This window comes from Mirounga angustirostris, unplaced genomic scaffold (assembly GCF_029215605.1).
Source record: "Mirounga angustirostris isolate CCGP_5_RB_7025 unplaced genomic scaffold, mMirAng1.0.hap1 SCAF_13, whole genome shotgun sequence".
In the NCBI taxonomy this organism is placed as follows: domain Eukaryota; kingdom Metazoa; phylum Chordata; class Mammalia; order Carnivora; family Phocidae; genus Mirounga; species Mirounga angustirostris.
The window spans coordinates 85,806,231-85,825,337 of record NW_026991721.1 but is presented as its reverse complement, the minus strand read 5'-3'; the positions used below and the strand labels follow the sequence as shown (position 1 = coordinate 85,825,337).

The 19,107-nt window shown below is 41.7% G+C and overlaps 1 protein-coding gene across 4 annotated transcripts in view; it reads right to left on the bottom strand.

Moving 5' to 3' along the window:
- Positions 1–695: 695 nt before the first annotated feature.
- ARHGAP32 (Rho GTPase activating protein 32) overlaps positions 696–19,107 on the bottom strand; it is a 314,482-nt gene continuing 296,070 nt past the window's right edge. For all 4 annotated transcript variants that reach the window (XM_064577227.1, XM_064577229.1, XM_064577230.1 and 1 more), the window contains 7 exons: positions 18,740–18,885; positions 17,927–18,122; positions 11,586–11,731; positions 9,866–9,937; positions 7,131–8,009; positions 5,464–6,446; positions 696–4,174 (listed from right to left, as the gene is read on the bottom strand). In XM_064577227.1, coding sequence (XP_064433297.1) covers positions 1,925–4,174; positions 5,464–6,446; positions 7,131–8,009; positions 9,866–9,937; positions 11,586–11,731; positions 17,927–18,122; positions 18,740–18,885 — 4,672 coding nt within the window. In that variant the 3' untranslated portion in view covers positions 696–1,924. The remainder of the gene's footprint in view (positions 4,175–5,463; positions 6,447–7,130; positions 8,010–9,865; positions 9,938–11,585; positions 11,732–17,926; positions 18,123–18,739; positions 18,886–19,107) is intronic.

The following is a 19,107-nucleotide window of genomic DNA, read 5'->3' as shown; positions in this document are numbered from 1 at the left end:
CCTAACACTGTGACTCTATGTGCGTTGGGTTTGCATGTTTCATGCAAAGACATGTCCACAGACCTTTCACAGGTCAGTATGTCCGGACTGCTACCATGATCTTTACTAAAGGAATTCATCTCATCAACTCTGGGGAAACAAAAGAAAATCTTATAGAGTATTTCCACATATAAATAAATGTGTTCTTAAAACTTTTTTTCTAAATATAAACCCTTAAAGTGAAATCACATGATTTTCTTTTAAATAAAAAAAAAAGAACTGGCATGAATCCTAATCTTTATACAACTTCACAGCAATAATAGCAGCATGAATTTAGCCTCTTAAAAGATTTCTTCCTTTGCTCTAAAGTTAATTCCAAGTTTTAAAAAGCCAGAGCAGCAATCATCCAGTAAATGGAATGAAATTCTCCTAGTGTCTTCTACAAACTGAGCTTTTAAAACATGTGAATGTATAAAACTCAAGTATTATTGAGAGTTATGGAATGCAGTGACAATTTAAACTCGTTTGTAAATACAGGACGGCCTGGTCGGTCTGGTGCTGATGTGGTTGGGGGAGGGTGGGCTGCTGAGAAGATGGAGTGGAGTCAGATCAGACAGCTGTCTGACCGGGAACGTGACTTTCAAAAGGAAGTCCAGGGTATTCCACATGTGTAACAGGCCCACAGGCTTGTAAGGACTAGATCTGAAATGCTGGTGTAAAAATGGCAATTACAGTAAGACTGTGAGCACACGGCACAAGGGTCCCTTAGGACGCACACGGTCACTGCCCGGGATTCCAACTGCTGAGATGGGGCAGTGCGCTGAGTGTAATTATTGCAGGGGCTTTCAGTTTACTAACAAATAATATATAGCTACCTGAAGAGTTCCCAAGAAACCTGTACTCTGGTTCAGAAACAGAAATCAACATGTAAATTTGTAATCATGATAAATTATGGGTATTTATCCAGTCAAGTCATGCTGGGTTTTCTTTTTCACCCCAACTGGGGGAAAAAAAAAAGTTGCTTTAGAACAAATGGCGTGAAATGTTTTACTAGGATTACAATTTACCAAATATTATTGAGGAAAAAAATAACTGAAGGCAGGCAACACGTTAGAAGCACTTGACAGGGTTTTATGGTGCTACCGAAGTTCATGGACTTCTGCCTAAGAAGTTTCTTTACTCCTAACTTTAGAAATCCCTTCTGCAGTTGACGTCAGCCTGCCCACTGAACTGCGAGGAACGACTTTAAGAAGTAAGAACGTAAAGAACATGGTTCAGCCTGGATCTAAATGGCCTGGCATTTTATGATGGCTCTTTATTGGATGCTTAAAGTCTTCATTCCTTTATATATTTTTAATTATAATGTGCTAATTGTCTGAGAGATTCATCTGAAGGATCAGGGAGAAGTTCTTCTCCACTCTAATTTAACGCATGAGACCCTTCAAAGTCAGGGAGAACGAAGTGACAAAAACCGAGTGTCGACCTGGGCAAGCTGCATGGCTACTGAGAAAGTTAGTAGAAATGCAAGAGAAATGCAAAAGCCTACCAGGAACTAGACATAAACCGCTCTGCGCTATGTAGCAAATACTAAGAAGGACAAAGTTAAATTCAAATTCGGTTAAAGGCAGTCCTCAGGCTCTGACAAATTAGCCCCATATGGCAAGTATGGTCTGTGACAAATTTCTTCACTAGGTTTTCAACACAGTGCTTTACAATCATTCAGATCTCTTTTAATGACAAAAATCACAGTCTAGAGATGGTAATGAAGCAGGGAAGGGGAAAAAGATGGTGATTTTTCTTGTTTTGATTTTGTGTTTTTTTTAATGTGGTCGGGGGGGGGGAATTGTAGCTTTTTTTTTTTTTTTTTTAATCTTTTTGGTTACTGAAAAAAAATAGAACAGTCCACTGTCCAGCAGAGGCTGCTTCATCTCTATTGCTCCAGGGCTCATTCTGCATGGATCTGTGTTTCAGGGTGCTGCAAAGACAACTCTGCGGGCAGGAAGGCCCCCTGACCCAAAGCTGTAGCATATGTCCTGTTTTGTGGGTGGGGAAAGCCAGGGGCCACATAGGTCCCCATTGCTCCTCCTCCAAAGCCTCCTCGCTGGTGCTGGGGTGGGGAGTGGTAACCCTCCAGGTTATCATACTGGGACACAACAGTCATACTGCTCTGGCGCTTGCCATGTGTTTGGTATTGGTACAGAACACCGGGGTCCCTCTCCACATTCTGAGTATGATGGAGTTTCAGGCTGTGACTCCTCTCCGGTTTCGGGGGTGGGACTATTGACTGGGGGAGGTGTTCCTCCTCCTTGTAGCAGTCTCTGGAGTGTTTCTCTGGGGCAGGAGGCTGCCTAGCCCGAGGCCTCTCCAGCTCTTTGGAGAGCCTCACCTCTTTGTGGTTCAGTCTGAGAGACTCCTGCCCCGATGGAATATATTTCCCTCCAGAGTTATGGTAGCTGACTGGCTCAGAAGTATCTGGAATCCCTTTGGGCCCATAATCTAACTGGCCAGCTCCTTGCGGGTAAGGTGGCCCATTTTTTGATTCACATAACTGCCTATGGCTTGCTTCCTGATGTGCCCTGTGCTCAGGGAGACTACAACCCACGTCGTGAAGCTTCCTGTTCCTGAGGCTACTTTGCTTCTGAGGGAGAGTCGGTTTCTCTGACTGTCCATTGCCATATCCTCCGTGGTGGTGGGCTCTATCGAACTCTGGCTCTGGATGCTTCCTATAGAAGCGGTCCTCTCCCTCAGGACTGATGGCCTTGGCTGGATGCCGCCCCTCCTTTCCCTCTGCCACCGAGAGAAGTCCAGTTTTCCCAGGATCTGATTTACTACGGAGGTGGATGACATAGATCCCACCCAAGTCATCTTGCACGGCTGGGGTCATGTTATCATACTGGGACATAACAGGCCCTTTCACCTTCTGCCGAGCGCGGCTCTCTCTCCGGATGGATTGCATGCGGTATTTTTCCATGTCCTCGAGATCCCATGATGTGTACGTGTGCTTTACGTCAGCAGTTGGAGGCATGTTGACTACATTATGGTCATTACCAGAGAAGTAGCCAGTCATGTTGGCCCGGGGACGTGGGAGCAAACCAGCATAACTGTACAAGTTCTTTCCTTGCAGCCTAGGATTGTAGAAGGCAAAATCGCGATTGGGTAGGCGGTGAAGGGGCCTCAACTGTACTGTGCCGTAGGCATCCACGTCACACAGGGCTCCTTCTGGACTGTAATAGGAACTAGAAGAACTGGAGTATGGGCTGTACCGGTAGTGGACCCGACCATTCTCAAAGTAAGGCTGAAGTTGAGTGACGTGATAATCTGAGCGGGCCTGCGAGGACTGATACGGCTTATACTGGTACAGGGGTCTTGGGCAGTAGGCTGGTTCATCATCTGGGGGAACTTCTGTCCGGGAAATGGGAACAGAGCGAATCATGGAAGATGGAGGGGCATGGAGAGACTGTACCCTCCGGATGGTCGGGTATGGGGGAATATCTTCAGGGTAACAACTACTCCTAATTGTGGAGCCCAAAGAAGATACATACTCAACTCGGCTGCATGGTTTGGCGTGGTGTCCAGACGCATTTCTTCCCGGGGCCACGTATGTGTTATAACGAGGTCCCATGGAGGCTGGTGGCTCTGATCTGGAACCGTACACCTGGTGTTGCTCCAATTTATTATGATGTGGAGGTACACTCTGGGGACGGTACTGGCAGTTTGGATTCATACTGAAATGCAAACAGTTTTCTGGCCCAAAGGGTTCAGCGGTGACATCAGGCCTAGCAAAGGTGGAATAAGTCGTTTTCTGCGAAGCATGCTTAGGTTGTGGGACGGGCAGTGGTAAAGGCAGAGCGTCGTCCACAGAGGCTGAGGAAGCAGTGACAAAGGGATGATAGCTGGAACTGCTGAGGGCGTCCACACTGCTGGAGTGTATGGCTGTGGCCATTTTACTCTCCATTGTCCTGGTGGGGGGAACCGGTGTGGGAAAGCCACAGGACGAGTACACGGGGACGGAGTCGGCACGCAGGGGCAACGGTGGGGCCCTGGCACCTTCCCGCACCTTTTCAGGAAGGCTTGGCTGGAGGGCAGGACCAGAGACGGGACACTGGGCCGCTGCACCATCACCGCCCAGGACAGGTGCGGGGTCATCCATGGCTCTGGGGTCAGGTGGTCTCTCTGGAGCTGGGACCACTTGCACCTATTGGAAGACGATCATATCATGAGCTTGTTTCCTATGCTCCCCTCTGTGGAATCAAACACTATTCAACCTATAACCCACGAGTTGAGGCCATCTGGGTAGCAGCTTAAAACTCCCCAAGCCACGTGGTCGCACTGGACACGACAGTCTGCCCTCACCACCAGGAAGCGGTCTGTGTGCCGCCACCTGGTAGGACAGCCATGACCATCTCCAGGAGACTGTTCTACTTTGCGACGTGAGACGTCATTTAAACGTGAGACGAGGTTGCCTATGGCATTATCTTAGCATGCAGACCAAACGGGAGGTTTAAAGTACAGTCAAGCTTAAAAATACACACCTAGTCTACCTGTCTAGCTTGGTCTCAACACCAAGAACATTCTGTTAAACAAAAAGAGATTTGTGAAGTGACTCACGGCTATATGTAGTGAGAAGTGTGAGCCCCCTCCAATCTAGGGAAGAGTAATGAAGTCACTGGTCTGATTCAGGGCTATTCAAATCAAGCGCTTACTGTCTCTCCCCACCTTCTACTCCACCCTGGTCTGTAGCAACTGACGCCAAACATGATCCTCACAGCAAGGCTGCAAATAGGCTATCCTTGAGAAGCAGTTGCTAGAAATAGCATCCTCCACTAAAGCCTAGATATCGAAGTCCTTTGAGTTCAAGGTGACCACAAAGCACATGGGGCACTTTTCTAAACTTTGAGAAAGTTAGAAAGAAATCTTAGCATTCTGCAAACAACATTCTCTCATCAAAACAGATGCGTGACTACAGAACAACCTGCTGGTTTAGGCTAAGGAAATAACATAATGACCAAAAACACCGTCCGCTCTTAACATTTCTAAAAAGTCTGCAAGGCAGAAAGTCTTCCAAATGTCTTGACAATAAAGCACGTTCACCGTGCAGATGTGAATTATTGGCAGAGGGTAGGTTAAATGACTTGCCCAAAGTCACACTGAGTCAGTGATGGAGTCGGAGGGTGGGTGGGGACCAATTTGACTTATTTGATCATGGTCTCCTTGTATTACTATGAAGAAACTACCAAGAGGCTTTAGGAAGAAAAGGCAGCAGGTATAAACTAGAGTCACTGAGTAACTGCTCCTTTCTCAGAGAGAAACAGACATCAAGGTAAAGGCAGGTCCAACCTCAGACAGGAAACGTTCCATGGAAATCTGCCACAGGACTTCAAATAAATGTCCTTTCTGACTCAAAGGTAGCAGCACACCCCGCTGAAAAGTGATGTACTTTTGGAAAAAGTACATTTCATCTCCCTGACTCCCTCCCCTTCTTACCTTGTGGGAATTATTTAGTCCTACGTTGGTGGCTGCCTGTACCTGCCCCATGACTGGCAGCGGCTCTGCTGATCTCTGGGAAGGAGGTGGCGGGAGGGGACGATTAGTTCTTGGAGGGCGCTGAAGCGTGACAGCAGGGCAATCAGCTGCGGTGGCTTGTTCAACCACATCCCAGCTGGCTTCCCTGGTGCTCATCTCGGCTGTTGCTAGAGCGGTTGTCAGGTAAGCCATGGCGGCCGTGCTGGGATTCTCTTCAGGGGACCCAGATGGAGGGTAGCTTTTGTCCCGAGGCAAATTAGAAGGTGTGGGAGACTTGTCTGCAAGTTCTGAAGGGTGATGATGGGGTTTATCCACACTTGCACCAAGATAAGAAGGAGGCTGCTCTCCACTGTAGAAATGAAGCTGACCCTGGTCCTGATCCATAAAGGAGACAGTTGGCATACTGGTCTTCCCGGACTGGTCTTCGGGGAAACTTAGGCGATCATCAGACTTAGAGTCCATTAAGGGAACGGAAGTGATTCTGGCCTTGTCTGGGTCCCCAGGTAAATGGGTTCGATATGGATAACTCCCTGGGAAGTCTGCCTGGTGGAGCTGCTCCCCAGCTTCGGTGGCACTGGCATGGGGAGGATTCCCAGGGGCGGCTGGATCTGGACTAGGCTGGTCACAGTCCCCAGATACACTGTTCTGGAGATGGAACTCCTCTGCTGGCCTATCAGTTTGGAAATAGGCTTTATCTAGAGTAACACTAGAGTAGGGACTGGGCAGTTTATCTTCGGTAGCAGCCACTGCTATGTCTCCATAATGTGAATAAGCAGCCTGGGAAGTCCCTGGTCTCTTCAGTGACTGAGTTGAGGCTTGCTGCGCGGACTCAGCTAATGCTAGCGCCAACAGGCGGGCAACGTTTTTCGGAGGCGGTGGTGGTGGGATAAGAGAGACTGAACTGACGGGAACGGAATCCTGAGGGGGGTCATGGGTAACTGCTCCTGGTGGGAAATTGGGAAAAAAAATGAGAGTGAAAAGGTAGCTTGTGTTACCCTACACGGAAAGCCAAACACTCCCCATTTGATCACTAGAAAACAGGTGCCTTCCATATTTCAAAATGGCAATCCATGATCTTCCATCCCACATGCAAATGCTGGAGAAAACACATCTGGTTCAGAAGGAAAACTAAAACCAAGTATTTAAAGATTGCAATCTCCTCTTGAATTGCTATAGAGATGGGGGGAAAAAAGCAGGTCCCTCATCTGGCTCAGAAAAGACTGCTTAGAAAACAAGCTTCAAGTGCCTGCAGATTGTTATTAAGGATAGTTTTTACATTTGATGGTGTAGGCTGGCTGGTTAACTTGTAAGGCTATATAATATAGGTACTTTTATTAGAAAACAGAATCAAGAGCTACGAAGCTGTGCAAAAATTATCCAGGAATTCTGACTGTCCAAAGACAAAAGGGGACTTTATGAAGGTCTGAAGCAGGACCACTGGCCCTTTGGGGGATTTTTGTTTGGCTGATTTTAATTTAGGGCTTTGAGCCATCAGCACACCCAGAAAAACATTCTCTTTGATTAAAGGCTAGCTGTGGAGCAAATTTCTCTCTTAAAAGGCACAGATGGCACATAGGACTGAAGATCCCTCTTAGCTTAAGGAAAGAATGGAGGAAAACAAATGGTACCTGTCTGAGTCTGTCCAGAAGGTACAGCCTTACTCTGACTGCTCGCGACGACCTGCTCCTCTTTCCCTGGAGACTCTACTTCTGCAGCAGCCCCCTGGTCTAGGGGCTGGACTTCAGACTCACATCCTCCTTGGGCCTCTCTCTCACTTGTTTTCATCTTTCCTACCTGGGTGGGGGATCTATTTATGACATCACTGTCTTCAACACTTTTGCTCCAGGTTGGAGAAGATGCATTCGGAGCTGCTGTATTTGACACAGTCCCGATGACTTCTGACACCCGAGTGGGAAGAGTCACTGAAATTGGCTCAGATATGTTCATAGAAGGTGATTTGCTTAATTTCCGTCCAATCTTTGGAGAGAAAGCATAGACGACCTTTTCAGTGAATGAGGATGGCTTGGTTGATTTCTCTTCGGTTGGGCTCAAGTCCAGGGTAAAGAATGGACTCAGTTTCTCCTGAAGAGGAGAGACGGCTTCAGAACTTGCAGTGCTTCCTGGCGTCTGAGACTGGCTACCACCTGCTTCTGTATCCTTTTTGTTGGAGCTTGATTTCTCCTGGGAGTATCCTAATGAATCTAGAAAGGAAGCCCCGCTCTCCAGACATTCTGATTCAGCCTTAGGGGGGCTGCACTGAAATGACATTGGGTCGAAATCCAGGCTGGCGACGCCAATGTCTGGTGGGCTCAAGTCAACATCCTCAGCTGCGTGAGGAGACATAAGAGCTGGAATATGCAGCAGCCCTACTTCCTCCTCACTCTCATTGTCATGGGGCAGATTATCATAGGAATTACAGCGGTTCCCCAGCATTTCTCCGTTAAAAGAGGCACTCAGTGCGTCACTGCTAGATCTGGGTCTTCTGGGTCGGAACAGCTTGGAGTCACCTGGCAAAAACGGATAACGACATCAAAGTATGAATGCCTAGGATACATGATACACAATACCATGAAAAGTCACCTACTTAGTACAGTAGTAATGCACAACTATAGGATAAGGAAATGTTCCTTCTCATTTTCTTTCCAGAAATTGTCTCCTGGGGCAAATGGCTGGAACTCCTGAACCAAATGCTAAATAACAAAAACATCTGATGTCATGAGAGGGAGAATGCAGCCTTTTCATGGTTTCAACAGGAAAAAAGACTCAGAACTCTTAGATTCTATTACTAGTCCAACATTGACTCATGTTGTGACTTTGGGCAAGATTTCTTTCTTTCTGTCTTACTTTATGACTGATCCCACACAAGATTTCTAAGATAGAATTAACCACTTTAAATAGTACTTTGGATATAGCACAGCAAAAGGGTTTTGTTTTTGGTTTTTTGGTGGGGAAAAAACCTCCTAACACCCACATTTCTAAAAAGCAAACATCAACTAAAAATCTCTACAATCCCATAAAGTATTTATACAATACTTAGTACAGGATTCTTTTTCAATACTTAGAACAAAATTAATTTCTTTTTTTTTCTTTACTAAGGACAGGCTTTAAGTCTCTCAGGAAGAGTCCTTCAAGAGTAAACCGTTATACAATTTTATGATATTGCTACACATTCAACTGGTAACAGAAGTCTTCGAGCTCAGCATTCTATTGCAAAGATTAGAATCGCCGAAATTGCCTTAACATAAATGTTTACTAAGGTGTTGACCACTTATGTGATTAATCTATATTAAAACATTATTTTTTGCTTAATACTGGCATCTACCCAGCCCACTTCATTGTATCTGTGAACCATTCTCTTAACCACAGTGAAATGGAAAACCTTGGAAAACCCTTAAGATGTCAGACACCCAACTAAAGGGATGTGTGAGGATTTCTTGAAATAAGCAGAGCTATCGGCTGATGAGGATCTGGCAGTTGGAAGAGTTAATAAATGAAGATAAGAAAGTTGACCAGGATGATGACACTCTAGGATATCTCAAAAAAAATGATCCCAATATCAACAGATTAAGAAAAGCCCATGGGAAATCAATGTAGATCCTCGTTATTTTTGTAGAAAGGGCCTTTTTTTTACAATCCTGCTGCATAAGCCAACCATAAAGTGAAGGATGTTCTATTTGCTATTATGACATGGTTTTGTCAAAAAAGTTAGATCTCCTTTCAATTGAGGTAATCCTTTGTTCATTCTAAACATTAGTACATAATTGCAACCCAATAACCCAACTTTAGCTAAGTAGGGGCCAAAAAACTTATTTTCAAAATTTTTAGTTTTGTTTGTCAAGTAAATCAAACTTTTTTGTATTCTTTACTAAAATTTTGGTCCCCATTTTAAGAGGATTCACTTCTAAATTTTCTTCTCCTTGTATGGAGGATCATATCTTCAGATAATGGGGATTGCCTATAATCAATCTGATCTATGAAATTTAATGTCAGGTTAAGCCATTTACAAGACAAAATACTGATTTGAATATCAAGACTGCTTAATTTTATACTTTGTAAAATTGTGCTTTCATGAAATCTAAAGAAATACTAATAACATCATTTTCCACTGGGCATTAGGAACTATAAATGGTTAACTTAAAACATTTTACCTATTTTTATGTACACTGAATAGCAATCATGTCAACAGTGAAGAAATTAGACTGGTACCATATGAAGACATCCATGAATAATACCAAATAGATATGAGTATTGTTTGCAAATGATAGTCTGTAGCCTATTTAGTAATATATATTTACCAAATATACTCAAGTGTTGTGTTCTTTTATGAAATATAGAATAAAACAACTGATGGTTTTAGTCTTACCATCGACTGCATGGAGAGATGTAAGAGATTCTTCGCTTTTAGCTGAACGGAGGGTTCCTTCTGCCCTGCCACCTGAAGAATCAAAACCAAACAGTGTGAAGTTTTAGCCACTGCTACATATGTAGAGAAAAGGAACAGTGATTTTCTCTACACATATTTAAACTTCCAAGGGTGATTAACTATATTTTGACAATCATATTCAATTTAAGCAGTATATTATATAAGGTGCTATATTGTTTTCACATGGTTTCCTATGTGAAAACTCTCTTATCTAAAGGATTATCAACTTGAGAATAGAGATGAATTTTAAAACACCTTCTTTTTTTATTTCCTAAAGATCAGCATGATGGCTTACGATGATATCATACTAGATTTTTCTTTTTTTCTCATCCTTCACAATCATTTGGTGACCCAGCCTTGTAGATTCTGCTTCCTAAAGATCTCTCACATCTATTTCCCACTTCTACTGCCACTGCTTATCCCAGACACTCACTCTTTCTTGGTTGTCCACCTCTAACTGTCTCCTAATTACTGTCCAGTCTACAGGCTTATCTCTTCCCATATATTCCCTGTGCTGCTGCTGTAAGTCATGTTTCTAAACCCTAAACGTAACCGTGTTACATATTAAAGCCATAGGATAACCCCCAAAGGAACACAGGACAAAACCAAAACTCTCTGGCAAGCACATGAAGCCCCTGATGACCTAAACCTCTCTTTGAACCATCATATACCCAGCCAAGTTCCCTGCTTCACACATGAGCACACACTTTGCTCCCATTTCTGAAACGCCTTCTCAGTCCCTTGGTGATCACATGAACCCCTACTTATCTTTCAAAACCCAAGTCAAAGGGTAGATTTCTGACCACTAACCCTCTTCCCCATAGGACCTGACAAGTCCTACCATAAATGCCTCACACAAATATCTATTTCAATTGGTGTGATTCTGCATGAAATTTATTTTCTTACACATACACTTTCCCAAGTAAGTTTCTGAAGCAGGGGCAGCATCTTAATTTTCTTTCTATCTGAGAGGTTGCTCTCAAAATATTTAGCACATGCTTAGTACATGACTGCAAATCGAATGATGAATTAAATGAACCGAACATTCTATTTCTAACATTCAAGCACTACTATCCTTCCTAGATTCAGAAGCTGTTAATATCAGTAGACCATGGTTTTAAAACTGTTTTTAAGAGTAGTATTTGCAACAACAGTAATAGATTTATTTGATCCAATAAGATACTCTCATCAATGAGTCATCCCATAAAAAGATAGATTCCTTGGTTATAAGAGTTATAAACTTAAAAGGCATGTTAAAACATGGTTTTGTCACATTTTAAATCTGTAAAACTACAGATTAATAAATTTAAACACCACAGCAATTAATCTTTATATTAACAACAATTCGCCAACTATGTTATGAATTTTAACCACATTCACACTCTATACAATCTGCAGTTTCCACAAGAAACTGGGTACTTCCACGTAGTCCCTGCATATTTATGTCTGCGTTTGGAGATGAAGAATTCGTAGAAGAAGACAATTCACGTGTAGCACCCCGGCTATGGACACACTGTGTCGAAGCACACGGCGCACGCCATCACGATACACTGAGCACCTGTAAGCGGAGAGGCGCAACCGGCGGGGCGGGATGACGGGTGTGGGCCGGCCACACAGCGGCTTTCCTGGCGGCAAAGCACAGGACAGCGGGAGCACCAACCTTTCAGAGACAGGGCTTTCATCTCGGAAGGCTCACTCTCGTTCCGCTGCAGCTTCCGCTTGGAAACGGACGACGATTTCCCCAAGTTGAAAAAGGAGCGCCAGCTGCCCACGGGAGATTTTTTCATTTTATTTTGAGGCCTCCTCCTACGAGAGAGAAAGTAATCTGTATTAAGATATCCAAGGGGCTGTCTTCATTTCTAGGAAATGAACGAATGATGGGAAGAACCAAACAGCCTAGAGAGGGCACAGCTGAAATAGTACCTGTGTTTACACACATCCACTGTATATGTCATATATGCAGAACACGTGTGTGTGTATACAGCACAGTCTACAGAGCTCAGCTAAACTGTACAGCTAAAGCATGACATGGTAATAAAAGGTACAGATTTGAATATTAATACCTAGTCACAAAGATAACTTTTATACAGATTTTTATATTTAGATCTAACCTCACAGTCAGCGAAATAAGTAAGAATAAGAAATATTTGGAAGTAGGAATTATTAAAACTCCAAAATAAGAGTTAAAGAAAATAGTTGTGTGTGAGGAAAACAGAATTAAACCAAAAAAGGAAGAAAAGTATTACAAATAATAACTAACATAAATTGAATGCCAGGCACTGTGCTGTCTTATGTAGTAGCTCATTTAAAATAAAAATAACTATACAAGGTAGGTACTATTATTCTCATTTTATAACTGAGGAAATTATGACACTAAGTTTAAGTAACTTCCTTAATGTTATAAAACTAGTAAATGATGGAGTCAGGGTTGGAACCCAGTTATATCCATATCCAAATATCTACTCTCTTGACTGCTCCTGTATAAAGACATTTTTGAAGAAATCATGGAAATGCTGGGAGGCATCATTTTTCTTGCCCTCCTTCAGCCTAGCTGGCCCAACACTGGCAGGAGCCAGTTCTGACACTATCCATCTACCTTGCTAGCACCATTTGCCCCACACCAGGGTTCCCTTCAGACCAGCCCCACTCAACCCACCTGTCCCTATAAGCACCCCTCGAAAGTGGCTCCTGCCACACCTAGCAGGCAGCTTTGGTGAGGATGGAGCCGGTTCAAGGCAACTCCTGCCCCAGAGAGGGAGAGCTGGCCCCGCCCACCAGCACTCCTGCAGCAGCTACAGCCAGGCCTCTCAGACCACTGCACTGAAGTCCAGCTGTGCCCACCAGTGTGCCCACAGTGCTCATGGCTGGTCACTGCAGGCAGCCAGACTGAGAGCCATACCCACCCAACCCCACACCCACAGCAGTCCCAGCCCAGTTACAACAGGAGAGCACACACAGCCCACATAGGGAACACCCCAGGAGCACCTGGTTCCGGTGACCAGGAGGGACTGCGCTACTGGGCCCCACAAACCTTCTTCTGAAAAAGCCACCACTTTAAGACCAGGAGACATAGCTGACTACCTAACACACAGAAAGAAAAATGAGGAGACGGAGGAATATGTTCCAAATGAGATAACAGGACAAAGCCTCAGAAAAAGAACTAAACAAAACAGAGATAAGCAATCTGCCTGATAAGCAATTTGCCTGTTCAAAGTAATGGTCAAAGATGCTCACTGGACTTCGAAGGAGAATGGATGGACTCAGTGAGAACTTCAACAAAGAGATAAAAAATTTTCAAAAGAACCAACAGAGCTGAAAAACAGAATAAGTGAAATGAAGAATAACTGAAATGAAAAATATACTAGAGGGAATCAACAGCAGATCAGAGGATGCAGAAGAATGGATCAGCAATTTGGAAGGCAGGGGAGTAGAAAGCACCCAAGCTGAAAAGAAAAAAGAAAAAAAGAATTTTAAAAAATGATGGTAGGTGGTAAAGGGACCTCTGGGAAACACTGAGGGTACTAACATTTGCATTATGGGAGTCCCAAAAGGAGAAAAGTGGGCAGGGGCAGAAAACTTAATTTTAAGAAATAATAGCTGAAAACTTCACTAACCCAGGCAATAAAACAGATATTGAGGTGGTCTGGGAAGCATATAAAGCCCCCTAAAAGATGAACCCAAGGCGGTCCACCCCAAAACACATAATAATTAAAACTTGGAAAAATTAAAAATAAGGAGAGAATCTTAAAAGCAGCAAGAAAAAAACAAATAGATACATACCAGGGAAACCCCATAAGGCTATCAGCATTATTTTTAGCAAATACTTTTCAGGCCAGAAAGAAGTGAAATGATATATTCAAAGTGCTGAAAGGAAAAAATCTACAGAAAATATTCTACCTGGCAGGCTATCATTCAGAACTGAAGGAGAGAGAGAGTTTCCCAGACAAACAAAAGTTGTAAGAGTTCATCACTAAACCGGCCGCACAAGAAATGATAAAGGGACTTTTTTGAGTAGAAAAGGCCATAACTAGAAAAGAAATTATTAAAGGAAAAAATATCACGGGTAAAAGCAAACATAAAGCTAGTATGGGGCACCTGGGTGGCTCAGTCAGTTAAGTGTCTACCTCTGGCTCAGGTCATGATCCCAGGGTCCTGGGATCGAGTCCCACATCAGGTTCCCTGCTCGGCGGGGAGCCTGCTTCTCCCTCTCCCTCTGCCTGCCCCTCCCCCTGCTCGTGCGCTCTCTCTCTCTCTCTCTCTCTCTCTCGTGCTCTCAAATAAATAAATAAAATCTTAAAAAAAATAAAGCTAGTATGAAAGTTAAAAAAGTAGTAAAATCAACTATATCTAAAAAACCAGTTAAAGGACTCACAAATAAAAAGATGTAAAATATGATGTCATATACATATAATGGAGAGGAGGGAGTAAAAACGCAGTGCTTTTAGAATGCATTTGAATTTAAGTGACCATCAACTCAATATAAACTTCTATATACATAGGATATTATATATGAACCTCATAGTGACTACAAACCAAAATCCTGTAATAGATACACACAGAAAAAAAGAGAAAAGAATCCAAGCATAACACTAAAGAAAGTCACTAAATCACAAGAGAAAAGAGCAAGAGAAGAAGAAACAGAACTACAAAAATAACCAGAAAACAATTAACAAAATGGCAATAAGTCCATATCTACCAATAACTGCTTTAAATGTAAATAGACTAAATGCTCCAATCAAAAGACATAGAGTGATTGGATAAAACAACAAGACCTACAAGACAGTCACTTCACATATAATACACATACAGACTGAAAGTGAAAAAATGGAAAAAGATATCCCATGCAAATGGAAGCCAAAAAAAAAGTTGGGGTAGCAACACCTACATCAGACAAAACAGACTTTAAAACAAGGCTGTAACAAGAGACAAAGAGGGCATTACATAATAAAAAGGAATCAATCCAACTGGATGCTGTATCAATTGTAAATAGCTGTGCAACCAAAATAGGAACACCTATAAGCAAACATTAACAAACATAAAGGGAGAAATTGACAGTAATACAATAGTAAGGGACTTCTAACACTCCACTTACATTAATGAATAGATCTGTGATCAAAAAATCAAGAAATACCTAATACCTATCCTTCTCAAACTATTCCGAAAAAATAAATAAGGAAGAACTGTTTCCAAATCTATTCTATGAGGCCAGCATTACCTTGATACTAAAACCAAACAAAGACATTACAAAACAAAGAAAATTATAGACCAATGGATTCCTGATGACCATGGAAGCAAAACCCTCAATAAAATATTAGCAAATTGAGTTCAACAACACATTAAAAGGATCATTCACCAACATCAAGTGAGATTTATTTCAGGGATGGGAGGGAGGATGTTTCAATATCCACAAATCAATCAACATGGTACACCACATTAACAAAATGAAGAATAAAAATCATAGGAACATCTCAACAGCTGAGAATAAGCATTTGACAAAATTCAACCTCCGTTTGCAACAAAAACTCTCAAGGAAGTGGGCTGAGAGGGAACATACCTCATCATAATAAAGGCCATATATGGCAAACCCACAGAGAACACCATATTCAACGGTGAAAGGCTAAAAACTTGTCCTCTAAGATCAGGAACAAGACAAGGATGCATTCTTGCCACCGTCATTCAACATAGTACTGGAAGTGCTAGCTACAGCAATCAGACAAAAAAAAGAAATAATAGGCATCCAAATTGGCAAGGAGGAAGTAAAACTGTCACTATTTGTAGATGACATGATACTATATATAGAAAATCCTAGATTCTACCAAAACCAGTAAAACGAATGAATGAATTCAGTAAGTTGCAGATACAAAATTAATATATAAAAATATTTTGCATTTTTTTACACTACTAACAAAACTGGCAGAAAAAGAAATTAAGAAAACAATTCAATTTACAATTGCATTAAAAGAATAAAAATACCTAGGACTAAATTTACCAAGGATGTGAAACACCTGTTCTCTGGAAATTTTAAGACATTAGTGAAAGAAATTAAAGATGACACAAATAAAGGGAAAGATATACCATGTTTATGATTGGAAGAATTAATACTGTTAAAATGTTCACACTACCTAAAGCAATCTACAGATTCAATACAATTCCTATCACAATATGAATAGTATTTTTCATAGAACTAGGAAAAAAAATCCTAAACTTTTTAAGGAACCACAAAAGAACCTGAACAGCCACAACAATCTTGAGGAAGAACAAAGCTGGAGGTATCACACTCCCAGATGTCAAACTACACTGTAGATGAACCTGTATGGGACTGGCACCAAAAGTGTTTGATGGAACAGAAGACAGCCCAGAAATAAACTTATGCTTACATGGTCAACTCACCTATGACAAAGGTGGCAAGAATATGCAACGGGGAAAAGACAGTTTTTTCAATAAATGTGTTGGGAAAACTGGACAGCCACATGTAAAAGACTGAAACTAGACCACTTTCTTATACGATACATGAAATAAACTCAGAATATGTAAGGCCTGAAACCACAAAACTCCTAAAAGAAAATATACGCAGTAATCTCTCAGACATAGGCCCTGGCAATATTTTTCTGAATCTGTTTCCTCAGGCAAGGGCATGAAAATCAAAAAGCAAAAATAAGCAACAGAGACTATATCAAATTAAAAAACTTGCACAGCGAAGCAAGTCATCTACGAGACAAAAGACAACCTACTGAATGGGAGAAGATACTTGCAAATGACATATCCACTAAGGGATTAGTATCCAAAATATATAAAGACTCATACAACTCAATACCAAAAAGATAATCTGATTGAGGCAGAGGACCTGAACAAACACTTTTCCAAAAAAGACATACAGATGGCCAAAAGATACATGAAAAGATGGTCAACAATCACTCATCATCAGGGAAATGCAAATGAGAACCACAATGAGATACCACCTCACACCAGAGTGGCTAAAATGAAAAAGAGAAGAAATAACAAGTGTTGGCAAGGCAGTGGAGAAAAGGGAACACTCGTGCACTGCTGGTGGGAATGTAAATTGGTACGGCCACTAGGGAAAACAGTGTGGAGGCTCCTCAAAAAATTAAAAATAGAACTACCACATGATCCAGTAGTTCCACTTCTGGGTATTACCCAAACAAGGCAAAAACATTAATTTGAAAAGTATATGCACCCTTATGTTTACTGCAGCATTATTTATAATAGCCAAGATATGGAAGCAACCTAAGTGTCCATCAAGAGATGAATGCATAAAGAGGATGTGGTATACACACACACACACACACACACACACACACAATGGAATAGTATGCATTCATCTCTTGATGCTGGTTGGGAGATAGCACTATGAGAAGTATTGGTCTATTCTAAACTTAATATGGAGCCAATGTCAAACAAGTCATTATTCATTCTTTATTTCCTGGGTAAGCTATTCCAACCCAGTTTCTTTTCTTTCTTTTTTAGATTTTTTTTTTTTATTTGAATGAGAGAGAGAGAGAGTGAGAGAGAAAGAGAGAAAATATGAGCAGGGGAGGGGCAGAGGGACAAGCAGACTCCCTGCTGAGTGTGGAGCCCAACATAGGACTTGATCCCAAGACCCCAAGATCATGACTTGAGCTAAAGTCAAATGCTTAACCAACTGAGCCACCCAGATGCCCCCAGTTTATTTCTAAATAAATTTCTAGACAACATCTCTCAGAGAGAAAATCACTTACTTTCTATATAGTGGAAGTATCTATTTTTCCCAAAAATCTGCCTTCTATAATTAACCTTAATCTTCTTTAAAATGACATGATGTTGTAATGCTTTTCAAAAATCATTTGTATCATTCCCTATGAGAGATCATCTATAATCAAATGAATGGGTTTTTCTGGGACTAGCCCAGAATCAATATAATAGTATTAGAATACAACAGTAAAAAAAGAAAAGAACACTTGACCATGAAAATCATATCAGTGAAGAGGATTTAATGAATTTTACCTTTCAAGTGGGAACTCAATTATGGTATGAAACTTTCCCTGAAGTGCAGCAGGTCCTTCTCCTACTTCGATGTATTTATTTTCAGTCACAATTGGAGAGGTGACCTGAGCTTGCGTTCGTGCCTGGGCTTCCTCCAATGTCAGCAGCTTGGTGGACGGAGAGGAAACCAGCAGGGACTTGGGTCTTGATAGAGAAGCTTTGGAAAGAAAGAAAAGTGATGAAAAGAGTCAAGATTTTTGGCATAGGTAAAAAATATAAATCTGTGTCAGTGTGTGTACATCAATCTCCATCTATCTACCTATCTGTGCTGTTTTACATTTTCTTCATTAAGTCTTTCAAATGGCAGAACAATAGGGCTTTACACTGAATGAGGAAAAGAAGGTGACATACCAGGTTGTTAATAATGACATATATATATATATATACATATATTTTAATTCCTTAAGTAACTTAACTATTTTCCTTTCTTAAAAGATACCAAGCAAGGCCTGGTATCATTCAGATATCTTAGATTTGGAAAAAAAATTTTCTTTCACTGTTCCATAATATAAGTTTATATGCATCAATAATATGTGACATAATATATATTTTAATGTGCCATAAACTTAGATCATAATAGGTCTAATGTAGTATTCACTAAATACTATACACACACAAAATGACTGTTAAACCATGCATTTTGAGAAGTAGACATAAATTACCTGCTTTCTACCAAAGACAGATTTATTCAATTGAGATAGTAAGAAACGCAGTTTTCCATGCCTTTAGACGTTTACACATGTTCCTTGTAAACAAAATCTGTGTTAGCCATACCTGCCCCATCCTGAATGACGGCACTGATTTTCCCGCTGAAGAGGACATCTACATGATTCAGGATGAATTCAACCACCACAGACTGAATCCTCACTTCCATGAAAGCTGCCGTTCCACTGAAGCAGGCAGATTCTATCTGTTTGGATCTGTGGGATAACCAACAACACCGTCAGAGAATCCCAAGACAGCAGCCTTAAAGGGCATTTTTTTTTTTAAATGTGTAAACCACAAACAGACCAGAGGAAGAAAGCATACTTTAATGCTTTGGCTAAGCCCCACTTGCCTCTTTTAGGGAGATGCTCATAAAAACAACAGATGAGCTTTACTTTTAAAAACTGTCCTCACCAACAGTACATTAAAAGGATTAT